The sequence below is a fragment of the Periophthalmus magnuspinnatus genome, chromosome 10 (genome assembly GCF_009829125.3).
Source record: "Periophthalmus magnuspinnatus isolate fPerMag1 chromosome 10, fPerMag1.2.pri, whole genome shotgun sequence".
Taxonomy (NCBI): domain Eukaryota; kingdom Metazoa; phylum Chordata; class Actinopteri; order Gobiiformes; family Gobiidae; genus Periophthalmus; species Periophthalmus magnuspinnatus.
Genome location: NC_047135.1, coordinates 33,323,093 through 33,338,593, shown reverse-complemented (window position 1 = coordinate 33,338,593; position 15,501 = coordinate 33,323,093). Strand labels below are relative to the sequence as shown.

At 39.1% G+C, this 15,501-nt stretch overlaps 1 protein-coding gene across 1 annotated transcript in view; it reads left to right on the top strand.

Moving 5' to 3' along the window:
- The first annotated feature begins 7,785 nt into the window (after positions 1 to 7,785).
- Positions 7,786 to 15,501, top strand: part of ahnak (AHNAK nucleoprotein) — a 29,290-nt gene continuing 21,574 nt past the window's right edge. Inside the window, 5 exon segments of the mRNA XM_055224554.1 lie at positions 7,786 to 8,068; positions 13,449 to 13,510; positions 14,795 to 14,849; positions 14,951 to 15,107; positions 15,190 to 15,413. Coding sequence (XP_055080529.1) covers positions 14,951 to 15,107; positions 15,190 to 15,413 — 381 coding nt within the window. The 5' untranslated portion in view covers positions 7,786 to 8,068; positions 13,449 to 13,510; positions 14,795 to 14,849.

Below are 15,501 nucleotides of genomic sequence, written 5' to 3'. Positions count from 1 at the left end.
CATCTGGCCTTTTATTTTGAAATCAACATGTGTATGTAATAGACTTAATTCAATTCTGGCCTGCATTTGTGTCAGTTCTGCTTTGTCCTCTAGAGGGCATACATGGGCAAGACTAGCTTCTCTAAACCCTGGACATTTTCTCAGGAGCTCAAGCCACCGTGTATCTGAGACTGGCAATTAATGAGGATCTTTTTGTTTGTGCAGTCTGTTTTGCCTGCCGCTGCCAGATGTGACATAAGTAGCTTTGAGAAACAATATGAAACCCTGGGTACATTGTTTCAAAGAGATGAATTTTTGTCTTCCAAGATTATTATCGAATATAAAAGACCAGTGTGGCGTTTTCTCATACCATGACGTGCTTCCTTGGCATTGTTTATTTCAGCCTGGTTTTGTCTTTAAAATCCCGCAAAGGCTCTTGTATTGTCTGTTGGTTTGGCCTTTTGACTAGGATGGCATTTCAGCAGAAACATTGTTCTAAATTCCCTCATTTTAAAACAGTCTCTTTACTAAATCTGTAGATAGACAGGATTAATAGTGCTCAGTCTCAAAGGAATGGAAAATCTTCTTGTGAAGTGAGTCATGATTTGCCTGTACTGGGATGATTCAGGGTCATGTTGGTGCAACGATTCCTCGTCCGAATCAGGGAGGCCATTTTAGTGTGTTCTGTGGCCTCATGGAAATCAGAAAATGGAAATGTGCCCACAACAGTGAAGCTCCCAAGTCCTTGAACACATGACTCACCCATCCTGTGGCTCACTGTGAAGGACTGTAACTTGAGCAAAGCTTTACTCTGCTGTGTGTTCCAGTTGCAACACTTGGTATGGCTAACCCTTGGGCTGCTGAAGCAAAGGTGAGGGTAACCATAGCCTTTTGTTGTCCATAAAAGGTGCAAAACACTGGTATTGTTTAAAATCTCACTTTGTTTCTGTCAATTTAAAATGAACTATTCTTGACTCTGGAAATGGAATAGTGTAGTATTTGGGCCTTTAATATGATTCAGTAGCTTCAGAGTTAAATAGTTAAACTCATAAGAACAATACAGAGGCTTATGCCAACAGCAACATTTCTGTTTCTGCCTTGCCAACCGTCCTCCCCCCATTTTACTTCTCCCCTGGCTTGACGCACTCTTTTTCCTTCCTACTTGCCGCTCCTTACTTGATGCTCATTTTTGAGTGTATGGACAAAGAGGTTTTTTTTCTGCAAAGTAGCTGAGATGAGGGAGTGCCTGTGAGGGAAGAACAGAGAGAGGCCATATTGTTTTACCACCAGGACCTTGTGAGGTTGTCACCCCCCTGATGAGCTTTAGGCATGGAATGCATGTGCTGAGCATCTGGTAGAGCAAGAGGAACGTCAGAGTAAAGTCAGCCTGTGGAGGGAACACTAAACATATCTCTCACATAGTTGCAAAAGTACATAACAAAAATAAATGATATCCTGTCTCACACAACATACAGGTATTTCAACCTATCTCTCCTTGATATTGAGACAATAATAAAGCAAATCATATTTAATATGTGTTCTCATTATATATTTTAATACTTATGCATACTCAAGTTTGGAAAAAAATATAATGAATTAAGTCATTCAAAAAATACCAGCCTTAAAAATGCATTTAAAGATGTGAGATGAGTCTGGCTGTAATTGGTCCAGACGTAACATAAAGCTATAGCAATAATGTTTTTAAACCACACACCATACATGTGCTTCAGGGTGTCTTGGATTCATTATAAAATGTATAATACAGAGGCCATTTTTTCTTAATACAAAGAAAAGGAATACAGTATGTTATGTTTTCTATAAACATAAAATAATTCCCATAAATGGCCATGGGGAGGCCATTTATGGGAATAGAAGTGACAATGAACTTGCATTAAAAGGAACATTTCGAGCATATTTGAACACTTTTGCTCCACTTTGTAGCTAATCTAGTTCCGCCTCTTTGCTTGGTATCGTATGGGACATCCCAGGCTGACAGTGACAACACTCCGCAGCCACAGTCCCAACCCCTGTATTTATAGAGGCTTCCCAGGCCATACTCTGGGCTGGGCTACAAATGGCACGCATGCACAGATGCTCATGTATCGTAAACTTTCCTGAAAGGAATGGGGGAAGGACAGAAAAAGAAACTGTACTCAGCACTTGAAACTCACTTAACCCCATTTGTCCCCAGTCTGAGTGTAAAATATTACAGACAGTAGGTACATGGATTAAGGCATTGACTGTAACTATACTAAATCAGCAGCTCATGGATTTTCAGAAACATGCTAAACATGGTTTAGAGTAATGTTGTGGTCATTTGAATGTTTGCTTAATAGCATTCATTTGTCTCATTTTCCCATTTGTGCGCTGCCCATTTCCCTGTGGTACTTGAACGCAGCATAGTAAATCAGTCCTGGAATGGAATGAGCCAGGTCAAAGGTGAGTCTGCTGAGGGGAAATAGCTGGAGAAGGCAAGCGAAGACAAGATGATACTGTAAAGGAGTCGGGCAGGCGCGTCAAAATGGTGTGGGTTTACTTGAGCCAACCTTTGTTTAGACAATGTGATGTCTTTATGGGTAATTTTCTAAAGATGTTGTGTTGCCTTGCAACAAAAGTTGCCACTGGCAGAAGTAAATGCTTGTCTTGAGGGAGGAGAGGCGAGGTACAGCAGAGGGAAAACAGACAGCCCCTGCACTTTTGGACATGAAACCCCAGTGTTGCATCTGGCTCATATTACAAGACTAAGGAGGTGTGGCAGTTGGAGATATTGTTAAACAAGAGTAAAGTGTTACACATACTTGTATGGCTGTCTTGCAAAGACTCGTTTATTCTTGCTAATTTATCGATTTCATTTTCCTTCAGCTAATGACCTTTTATAAGTTTATGGGGTAAAGTGAGCAGCTCTTTATTATGTGTACATAATACACAAGGCACCAAATAATGCTTTGTTTGTGGTTTGGGTGTGTTCAAACCTCTAGTTGTCAGCAATGTATTTGGAAAATTATAGCTTGTTACATGGGCAGTTTTGAGAGTTAGGCCAAAGGTGTCTTTTACCTTGTGTCTCTTATGTGTCATGTTCTGTTTGCTATTAGCCATCAGCAAGAGGTTTGATTAAGTGATCTGAGGTTTATGGTAGTCTCGACTCCAGTATTGACTTGTTGGTTATATCTCATCCAAGTGAACATTTGAGTATTGGAATGTTTACAGTTATGGCTGGAATGTGCAGCCCTGAAAGGTATCAGCTTGTGTTGAAGCACAGATGGGAGTGGAGTTGCAACAGCTATTGCAAAACACCACATCTCTTAAAATATCCAATAATGCATCTGTATAAAACTTCATGGGCAGGTCCAGTACTGTGGTGTCTGAGATGGCATGTTCAAACAATTGAGCAATACTAATTCACCTAGAGGCTCCCTTTCAATTGGCCTAGTCTTAGTGATTCTCTGTGTACTGGCTGTGGCAGGACTGGACCTGTCCAGGGTGCTTCTAGTAAGTAACTGAGTAAGTTTGATGAGGAACTAGGACTTAGTGACTGTCACAAACCACCATCATACGCCCTTTTATCTAAAATAATGAGTAGCAGTGCATCACGCAGCACTTCTTGCTGCAATGTAAACTCATGTGTCACATGTGATATTTATCCATACACACACAGGGCATTGTCATGGAAACACCCTCGTAGTACCTGCCCCTTGCTTATTATGTTGCTATAGCAGCCATCCCAGAATAGTCGCCTTTCCCCCCTCTGTGTTCCTCCCTCGTGTTCGTGACTCACAACTTGCAGTGGAAACCACAATTCAATCTGTCTCTCATTCCCCTTTTTCCCTTGCATTCTTCACTGCACCAAAGGAACAGTTTGCCTAACTGAATCATCTGCATGCGCGGTGGGGAATTCCACATAGATTGACGATGAGTTGCTATGGTGATTCCAAATATCAGGCGCTGACCCCGTGCTTGAAGATTCGAGGTTCTGTTGTCTATCATAAGTAGACTGTGCTTGTATCTTCGAAGCACTATTCTTTCATCACAGTAATCTTTGTTTACGGTGAATTGTGTCTATCTGAGGTCTTCTGATAACATGATGACGTTTATATGTCTTCACCTTTAATGCCTTTTGTCTTTATGTTGCCGTCAAGCTGTCAAAATGAGCATTTTTGTTATCAGTTCTAGAGGCACTTGTTTCACTAATTATAGGCTGTATTTTAAATGTAATGTAATTCTGCAGTTAATGGAATATTTAATAGTAACTGATGAAAAATACGTGTGCAGTGTGTGTTTACATGTGGACCCAAGGTCCTTTTTTCTACCTTTTCTTCACTGCTCAAGCATTTGTCAGCACTAACAATGCAGCATTGTCCAAAAAGATCTAATGAAGAAGGCACACAAAGAACATCTCTATTTGCACACAGTCTGGTTTGTGTTGTGGACGGCCTGCGTTTAAGGACAAGTCATGTTTAACTGCATCTAAAGCCAGAGTAGTTTGACCAGGAAATAAGAACAAAAGCCATCAGTTTAGTGTTTACACAAAACTTATATACACAATTACAGGCCCCATGTTTTTGTAAATTGTTGCTTTTGTATTTGTCTCATGATCTAGAAACTTCTTGTGATGACTCATCGTTAACAGGCTCTGTGCCAACCTCCAGTGCTTTTATGCATCTCCATTGAACTACCACCTTTTGGAAGTATTGAACATACTTTTTTGTTGTTGTTTCTTAGTCCGAGTTTACAGCCATATTTGTGTGATTGAGGCTAGTTGTATAATAGAATAGATTTTTGCGAGCTTTTCGTCTTTTGTGTTGCTTTAATCCCGATGTTGCACAATCTTATCCGCAGCACCCTGCCAGACTTGGCAGAAGTTTTGTTTTATAGTGACAGATAAAAACTAATATAATTTTAACACTTTGTTTATTATTTGGGTAGTTTTAAGGACATATTCATTTGCACAGTAATACAAGTTCAATCCAACTGTTCGGCAACAACTAATCCTCTGATTTTTGTATGGTCTGTTGTCAGAGCGGCCCTGTTTTTGTTGAAGCTATCATTGGTGAGTCATTGTATGCCTGAGCCAAGCTATTTGCGCTGGTTCGCACTGGTTGACACACCTATGAGCAGCAGACACACCCATTCCCACATTTCTTTGTATTCGACTACAGTGAGCTTCCATAGCTCCATGTTAGGCAGGCAAATTTGCAACAACACGCACGGATGTACCATTTTCGTCGTTGTCCTGAACACATGGCGACTTACGCAATACTCTTGCTGTGCCTGGGCATAGACCTGTTTCAAACTGTAACTGGCCTGAATTTAGATTTGTGTAGTGTAATATGTTTGTTTATATTTTATTGCCAGTTTGTAACAATAATAATACAGAGCAGCAGTAGTAGTAGTAGTAGTAGTAGTAGTAGGTACTGTACTCTGCAATAGTTAGAGCAGTGGATCCCAAAGTGGGGACCCCGAGGGGGCCTCGGAAGGATTGCCAGGGGGGTCCCCAGAGTTTGTTTACGCTTATTTATATGAGTATTAAGCCCACAGGAATGTGTTGTTTTAACATATAAATCTAATCTAAAACATTACATTATGTTTTATATAAAGTAACATATAAGAAAGAACCTTGAAGCACTTGAAGATCAAATCTGTCAAAAAATGTATGCCTTAAAACTACTGATGTGTGATCCCAGTTATTTCACTGGAGTCTCATCTCTGGGTGACTGGGTTTTAGTTGGCATCACAACATACTTTAGTCCCATATTCTTTAAATGAGATCGATCTTCTGCTTATCCAGGGCAAGGCTGTGGGGCAACAGGGAGTCTCAGCCTTCCTTCACCCCAGACACTTTGTCAAGCTCCTCCTTGTAGATCCCAAGTTTAACCCAGGACAGCTGAGAGACACAGACATTTTTGTGTATTTTTACTTTTGGTTTTTTGCATTGAAAATCAGTAGAGAAAAATCCTTGTGCCAGAGAAGCAGGTAAAGACATACTGAAAATATTAGTGAAACCTATTTATAAAACTATTTTATTCACACATTTGACTGCCTAACATCCAGGCACAACTTTATTATGAGTAGCTCACATTACCAGTGTTATCATGACTTTGGCCTATGGCGTTTTAGAGCCACATTCTGCATCTACCACTAAATGCTGTACTTCCTTTTTACCGCAGCCCTAATAATTACGCTTCATATTTTAAGAAATACTTGGATAATATCCACAATAAAGATCAACATAAAATATGAATATGAATGTATCTGTCTGAGGAGAAGAACGATTTAACACTTACACTTAGTTACAACAAGACAAAAAAAACAAAACAAAACATCATGGAGCTGTAGAAAATGTGGCGTTTAACAATGAAGTTGTCAAATGTCACATTTCCTATTGAAGTTTATGAAATCAAATCATGTCTACTTACTATTCCATGCAAAATAAAAACTGAATGTTTTATTATTGTATTTTGTTCTTGTCTCCATGGAGATATTGCTTTGCCTTGAATGTAAATGTTTTACATTTATTTAGGTGTTTTTGTTGCTTGAAAAACTTACATTTGTTCACCTCTCCATCTTACCTGTAATATGGTCTTGTTTCACCACATGCTTGTTTCCATGGTGAGAGGTAAATTTAATGTCACACTGTGACACATTTCAAGCAAAACAATAACATCTCCATGGAGACAATAAGGAAGCAGCCCATCCACCAGAAGTGAAACAGTCCACATTTATAGTCACAGTCTACAAAAACTGCACAGTGATTATGTCTGAGCAGAACAATGCGTCGCATGTCTATTGAGGATAATATTTAAATCCTGTTAAACAACAGGCCTCGTGTAAAAGTGCACGTTCTTCTGCATGTGAAAGTGGCTAAGTGCAGGGTCCTGTTTACTTGAACCATTGTAAACTTCTGAAAATGCCCTGGAGAAAGTTGTTGAGCAGCGGACAGGTAGTACAGGTGTCCTGTTGTTTACGCACGAGCAGAGCATTTCTTTCTCCAAAGGCTTCATGGCCCAGGTTCAAAATATATTTCAAAGGCTGTGCCTCCGCCTTACAGCTGACAAGTCAAACATGCCTATGGAGAGAGCACACAGCAGGGACAGAGAAAGACTCACCTTAATTTCAAACAAAGAATGTCAGACCCCAATTATGTGGACAAAAAAACATGTGTCTCCAGATGCATTTACAGAAGATGCATTAAATAACTATTTATATTGAGTTGTATTGTCTCAAAGAAGAAAGGGGGTTTCCAAAAACATGAATGGGGTTAATGTGTGAACAAAAACTAACCTAATAACCTAATATGAGCACACAATTAATAGCTAGTGCTTATAGCTATATTCTTCATTCATCACTTATGGGTTTGTTTATGAGCGTGTTTGCTTAGCAGTAACTGACAACGGTGAGAGCGTGTACAGACAAAGGCCAGTGTTTCAGAGCCAACTAAAAGATATGAATTGTATAAAGAAACACCGGCATTTGAAGATTCTGCAAGGTAAATATAACATTTGCACAGATATAATTTAAAGTGATTTAAGTGTCTATGCTCATAATGCAGGCAATTATAAGCATATTTATATTGTAATTATAAATGAGGTTTAATTGTATAATACATGCATAATAATAGAAAGTTGCTAACATGTGTTTTGCTAACTTTTCAGTGACTTTTTTCATACACATCCTGGAGTGGAGCCTTCCATGGGAAGCAGTGGGTGGTCTCAGTACAGCAGCTTACCACTCCCTCGCACCGGTCACCTCCCCTCAGGTCCCCTCCCATTTCTCTCTTCTGCAAACCAGGAGCCATACCCAGATCCCTGTCCAACCACTCCACTCACCCAGAGGAGCAGCTACACAGCGCACTGAAAAAACCAACAGGCAAAAATCAACAGAGGGGAGGGAGTCTAGGAGGCGGAGGGGAAGGAGGAGGTGAAAACGCCCTGGAAATTTTGATAGAGAAATAGGAAAGCTTGAGAAAAGCAAAGCAGACTGCACAGTTGACCAGTCTTTTAGACAGCGCTGATCTTGGGTCGGGTGGAAGGGAAGAGGTTTTCAAGGATGCTCAAGCAGAAGTAAGGCTTGGAGGCGCCCCTGCTGCGCACAGGTAAACACAAACTTTTTTAAAAGTTTACTTTTTAAACTTTATGTGGATGAAGTTACTTTTTCTGTGTCTACTGTTCTGAACAGTGAAAAGCAAGTCTCTCTATTAGTTTATTATTTATGATCTGCTTTCTGTATATGTGCATTATTCCAGTTCCATTATTTAAACTTGACTTTGTTGGTTGACATTTAAACACTTTGCTTGGTCACCCCCAAATAGTGAAATTTGTTTTATTAGTGCTTTGATATTTTATAAAAGTTTAAAATAGTGTGTCAGTTTGATAGTGTGAATGTAATTAATCATAATCCAATTAAAATGAAGCGTTGGATGGAGGTGGGTGTGTACTCGCCATCACATGAAGAGACAGTTGCGCAGTTTACTTTTGTGCACAGGCAAGGGTACCAATATTTAAAGGGCCCATTTTACATAAAGTTTTGCATAATGTTGTGGATGACATGGACATCTGAAAGGGAAAAATTAAGTATTTGTGTACTTTTGATCCAGACTGCGAGGCATTTGAACAGAGTTTAAGACTTTTCTTTGCCCCCACAAGTTTATACGAGTTCGGCTGTGCTCGTTTGATAACTTGCAGGCTTGATTTTATGAGTGAAGGCTGTCTGATACTATCTTGATATGAATGTGTTTAACAGCCGTCTTTATGGGTTAGAAAAGTAGACGTACTTTACTGTGCCTGCAGCAACAGGCTTGGGTGTGGATTCTTCTTGTTCAGAGCCTTCCACCCCCTTCTTTCTCTGCTCCCTCCCACTTTGCTGTGCTGTCTCCTTACCAAGGCACACCCTTTGTTGCCAAAAAGAAAAAAAAAAACTTCAGACCAGCATCTCAGTGAACATACTGAAGAGTTAAAAAGTACCATAAGTAACTTAGATATCACTTTTGGATATCAGATTTGTGCTGAAATGGAGCCAAATACTGAGGGAAAGTTTTTCTTTTTACACAAAGTACACATATTTCACATTAAGTTTTCTTTATGTTTAATATAAGATGTGTGTGTGGGTTTTTTTTCTGCTGAAGGTGTGAATACTTTGGGGGCTATAACAGAGTCAGAGGAAAAGTGCAAGAGTAGGGGGAAGGGCGGGTGAGGAGGGGAGTAATGGAATGTAGTGGTTTGGAAAGACAAGCTAATTGAAACCAGGGCAGAGCCGTCGCATACGCAGGGGGAGTCAAGACCACTTGGCATTTTTTGGGGGAAAAGAGAAAGAAACAGCATTTTAGCGACAGCATTCGGGATATGTCATGCGTGTAGTTTTGTGAGACCTCCATGCTTTCCCCCGTCTGTGGCACAAAGATCATGTATTTTTGAAAGTTCGTAGCAGACTTCTTCTTGCCACACCCATGCACTGTCTCTTTCATTTTTGGCTTTTCGCTCAGTTAAGTGGCATGCAGCTGTAAATGTCTGACATATTTTGGAACGCTCCTGTCGATGTGATTGATTGTGACATAGGTTGAAACAGATGGTTGCACAAGGTTTTAGGCCCTTTTCGGCTGTATCTGCCTATTTACGCTATAATAATTATTTAGGGTTAATCAGGACTTTCGCTTGTTCATACTGTTGACTTCAAGGTGTGATTTTTTTTTATTACATGTCATCACAGGCGTGTCTAGTGAGAGGACGGATAGTTTAAGTACGTCGGCTGTTTATAGCTACATGTTTACAGAGATGACTTATGGTTCAAGAAAAACAAAAACAAATATCTTGAGCTTTTTTTTTTTATTAATTGTGCTTCATGAGTCTTTAGAATTTGAACTTTTTGGTGTTAAGATATTTGTCACAAACTGCATTTGTTTTGTTGAGTGGCATATAGGGCTGTAGCATTGCAGGTTTGTGCCGTTGTTAAACTCCACACTTCCTTTGCCATTTCCTGGTTTGTGGGTGATTTGAAAGAAGGGACATTATGGAGAGGCCATTACAGGGGTGGATAGTGTAGTATCATGTTTTATTTTTCTTGTACGTAGCATATGGTCACAAGGACTACAACAAACCATTATTTTAGTCAGCAATGATTTTTTGATTAATCGACTAGTGAAACCATTATTTCTATAGCACAATAACTCATTTTTATCTAAAGTAAGTAAGTAAAATATCTGCTATACTATTTACTATTATTTACTATTACTATTTTGATAGTCCATTAGTCACAATTACTACTATCAGTGATTGCAGGCCTAGCGGTCACCTAAGGTCAAAGTTCTTCAAAGCTTAACCAGAAAAGTAGCACAACAATTATAGAAACAAACCTTTATATGCTATAATTGAGAATAAACGTTTGTGCACTGTGTGATTTCGTAAGTCTTTTGAGGCAATCCACCCAGCCACACCCTTGTCATCTTTCCAGTGCAGCTTTGAAATGCTTCAGCATGTCCTCACGCTGTTTGCTCTGCCTGCATTAGCGCGGCGGTGTGACTTGTTGTTGGTTGGGAAATAGTAAATAGAGAAGTAACTTAAACTGATCTGTTAGTCTCCTGAAACTGAATAATCATAATAGACACTATAATTAATAATGATGAGTATTATTGTATTATTATCATCTCTCTCGCTCTCTCTCTCTCAAAAGACACTGAAAACACTTCATAACAACAAAGGACCATTTACAATACATGCGAGCCACTTAAACCTGGTGACTTTATAACTATCATATAACTATCAGTGATACTTGCATGTATGTTAACGTATTTTAAAGGCATTGACTTTCATTTCAAAAGCTGCCCCCCATGAAAAATGTGGCACTTCTCACACTTTAACCTCCACAAACTGTGGGGTTGCCAAGAGCGTGGCATGGCATGCAGCATCTGTTAAAAGTCTATTTAGAATGAGCTGCTCAAAATGTCAAAGCACTGACACTGGAATGTAAATTTAGAAATGCATTAGGCTTTGTTTAGGTCTGCTTTATTTCATGGGCAATATTTTAGGTCAACACACAGGCATAAACAAGCCTTCACGCAGTGTGATCCAGGCACAGTGGCAAACGTTAAAGGGATTTACTGTAACGCACAAAGAATAGGTTTGGTTTTTGTGTTTTGTGTTATAATTTGCTCATTTCATTTGTTTTAGTTGATATGAAAATGTGTACAACTTTAGTCTCAGTAAACTATTATTACTTTAAAATATTTAGCAAATATTCTCTTTCTGTCATTGGCCTATTGAAGTAAACATGTTCAAATTGATTGTTGATGTGGCAGCTAAAAATGTTATGTTCATGTTGAATTTTTTTGTTTTGTTTGTTTGCGTAAACATTCATTATATTATATTATATTATATTTATATTGTGGGTTTTCATCCAATTATGCAATAACCAGGATGACCCGCCCCATGCTTTGGGTTTGCACAGTCTGTGACTATAATCTCACTTTCACAGTCCCAGCACCTGTCCCCAGATACTCCAGACTAAACATGCACAGAGTAAAATGAATTCAGCCATTGATTCATTCATTCACACTTGGCTTTCAACTTTGCCCATACCTTTTATATATGATGTGACTTTTCTGTCCATACCTTACTGGAAAGTGTAGAAACCCAGAGCCGACTCAGTGTCCTTGTTTTTCAGACTTGAATTTTGTTTTTTTACTATACAACTTCTGCCAGTTACAAAGTTACAATTTAACCATGAGCAGACCATATTGGCGTCAGTGGGCCGGGTTTGGTCTTCTGCTGGACTTGTGGTCTGGTTTAGGGCCGTGTGGGCCATGGTGAACAGGAATAAGCTATTTATTTTTATGTGCATTCTTCTGTGGATCATGCAGGACCTACGTCTGTTTTGAAATGCAGCCTTCTGTCTTGTCTCTGTAACATTTCTTTTATAAATTGACAATGGTCTGAGATAAACAGAGAACGTAGGTGTAATGACAACATTACTGACAGCTCACTTGCTCTTTTTATTGTCTTTCATGTGCCTTAATGAAGTCAGTATTTACCACTATGGCCTACTTCACTCCTGTTTAATTAGTAATCAGTGTCACACTACTGTATTTTCTGTACAACACTGCCTCAATTAGTGGTTATCTGCATAAGAGAGGTGTGCTTTTTCAGTGTTGATCTCTTTTAGTGCATGTTGCTACAATAAACATTCCAGGCACGTAATACAGTGCATCAGAAGAGCTCAGGTGAGGAAGAAAAACATGACACTAGGGTAACATGTGGTCTCAGCTGTTGTGTAGGTAGACGCCTGAAGCTGGATGACTATCACAATCACAACAATAAGGAAAGTCATATATTGTAGGCTTGAATACTTGCAGATATACATGTGTTCGTGTCAGTGGAGTTCTTGTTTATTTGATCAGAGCCTGAATCCTGAGCTTGTGGTGGACTGCCTGAATTGGCGTGGGGTGGTGGGGTCGGCAGTCACAGAATGGAGCTAGCTTCATAGAGAAAGAGGACATTTCTTTGGAGTTACTCACTGCAGGGAGAGGCTGGGCTCCATTCCAGCTGGCCTGACGGCTCTATCAAGGAATGTGTGTGACTAGAGGCCTGGGTGGGGCCATGTGCTCTGCTGCTCCCTATACAAGCAAAGCCGAGGTCTAGAGATGTGATCGTTTCATGGAGAGTGTTATGGTATTTCTACTACACCATGGCATGTGTTTTCATTTTCAGCAATGGTGTCCATGTTACTCCTCCTTATGCAATGTGTACATTTTGATAATACTAGGATTAGATAAACCTCTGTAATAACAACAACAACAACAACAACAACAATAATAATAATAATAATGTAGACACCGCATTAATACGTAGTGAAGATTGGTGAAGTATTTACCCAAAGACACAGCAACAGCATGCACTGGAGCCAGAACTGAGTCACTCACCTTTGGGTTAGTACATGCAATGAACATACCAGTTTGATTAATTTTCCCAAGTAGTACATGGTGCTGAAAGTGTACACAGCTGCTGCAGGTCGTACACAAATAGTTGGTTTACCCTAAACATGCTGCTGATGGGCAAAGCAGCTTTTTCAACATAATATATTTTCTTGCTGTATTGTTTTATTAAATGTATGTTAATATAAAGCACATAGAATACTTGCACGAGCTTATCCTCTTGCACAGATGAGTGTGTAGGGATTTATGTACTTAGTAGGTGGGTACAGTATAATTACTATGTGGTTATTCCCGCCAGTGTGAGGTAGTTCATTATTAACAGACAGTGATATGATAAAACAGTACAAGGACCTGTGCCGTACTGTAGTCCGACAATTCAGAAAATACCCAAAGAAAAAATTCTGTTCATTCTGTCAACTGCACAAAAGTTTTTAGAGTGAAGACGTTTGACCGTTTAGCCGCTCTTCAGTTCTGTTCAGATTGCTGGTGGAAAATGAAATTCCTACTTGATATCTAAGGTTTTATTTTGTTTTTGTTTTTTTTGTCTTTGTAGAAGTCAAGAACCAAAGACAAACTTTCAGAGTGAGGGCCTTGGCACTGCTTGAGCAATCCAAGGTAGGTTTGAAAAACACACTCATTAATTAAGCTTAATCAACTTTAAAAAGATTCTAATTAAACCACATAATTTAGAACCTGGAAAACCATACCATGTCAAGTCAGTGAGCTGAGAAAAGTCTGCAAAGACCACCTGTTGCATGTATAGCCCCATCCCTGCTAATTTTATGAGCGACCCTGTCAGAAACAAACCAAACTCATGCTGCTTTAACTGTGTTCACTTAGCAGCTGTGCAATTTCTTTTTTTCCAACTGAACAGAAAGTTACAAGAGAAAGAGGTTGGTGGCTGCTTTTTCATACCACCAACTCCTTATTTATTTATTTATTTATTTATTTATTTATTTTAGTTCTATTTTTTATATCATCCAAATGACAATAAATAAATAAATTTATTTTATAAAAAAGGAGGCTCAACCTATTTGGTGTGTGCATGTTTAATTATCTCCAATTTTTCTCTAGTTCATTCAGCCAACATCAGTTCCCAAAAATTTCCCACAATTTAAGCAATTCCTCATCATGACATAGTTGAGTTGAGATGAGTGAGACACAACTTTTGGTGGATGACAATTAAAGGAAGTTCTGTGTAAACATAGTGAGATGTAACATGGTATGAACTCCATCTAGTGTTCAGTGTTGGTTCCTGCATACATAAATCCAATCTACCTTATATAGCACATTTTATAAACTTTAATGTTTCCAAGCTGCTGCACAGAAAGCCATTAAAAAGAATTTAACAAACACATTAATCCAGGGCTCTCAATCTCATTTGGAGCACAGGTCGGACTTCTACAAACAGTGTTGTTGGGGCTGCCTATTTTATTTATTATATTAATTGTCATAGCCTTGATTGAATAAAAAGTTTGTCATTAATATTTATAAATCCCAAGTGCCTCTATGTGATTTTAAATCGGCTTGATCCTTAACCAGAGAAGCACCCGTAAAATGTCATCAGCTTCTGACAAAGGCACTCAGGCAGAATTCCAATAACCTGCCACTTTTAACCTAGTATTTCTGATTGTTAGACCACTGGTCAGGGTCTAACAATCACAGGGCTGTCTCTAGCTTTCACAGGGCTTTCTCTTATTGCTTCAGCCATCCACATCCATGCATCAGTCTATTTCACAAGATCTACAATACAGTCTATATAACAATAAAACAATACAAATGTGATGACACCTATTTCATGTATTATAATTCATAATAGAGCCACATAATAGAAATAAGAAATCATCCTGTGAGCCAGTAAAAAGGGTCATCATTGATAAAATGTTCTGTCTTTTGCAGGAAAACCAAGGCTGACTTTCAAGCACACCTGAAGTACAAAAAAAGACAAGAAAAGGTGAAATGTCTTTGTTTTATATCCAGAGGAATGGAACAGGCCTATCTTTATCTGTATCTGTATAGAGTTTAATCTGCGCTAACATAATAACAATTCTGCAGATGGCAGAAGAAGAAGAAACCAGAGAGGTGTTGTTTCCTGACTGGGAAGGTCCAGATAAAACTGGCCTGACCCTTGAACAAACAACGGAAGGTGAGCTTTTTGTCAAGGAAGTCAAAGGAGAGTCACCTGCAGGACGATCAGGAAAAGTTTACGAAGGTAAAGATATGATAATTTCTAGGATTTTTTTCCTACAATTTCTCAAGTTACAACTGCTACCCAATGCGTTTTTCATTTATAGGTGATCATGTTGTTGGTGCCACTATCTATTTTGAGAATATGACCTCAGACGAGACAGCAGACTTACTGAAAACACTGAGCCGACATAAAGTTGGCCTGAAATTACAAAACAAGGACAAATCCCCTCTTTGCTCACCACTGAGTACACCATGTCGTTCGCCAATGGGGACTTTAACATGGGAGGGGAGTCCCCGGTTTGGAGCTACCAGTCCTGACATTCTGCTTGTATGTATATAAAATAATCGATTTATTTGTGTACAGTGGCAAAATGCTAAGAATAATAATAATCATCTTTTGTATTTTGATTTGTCCC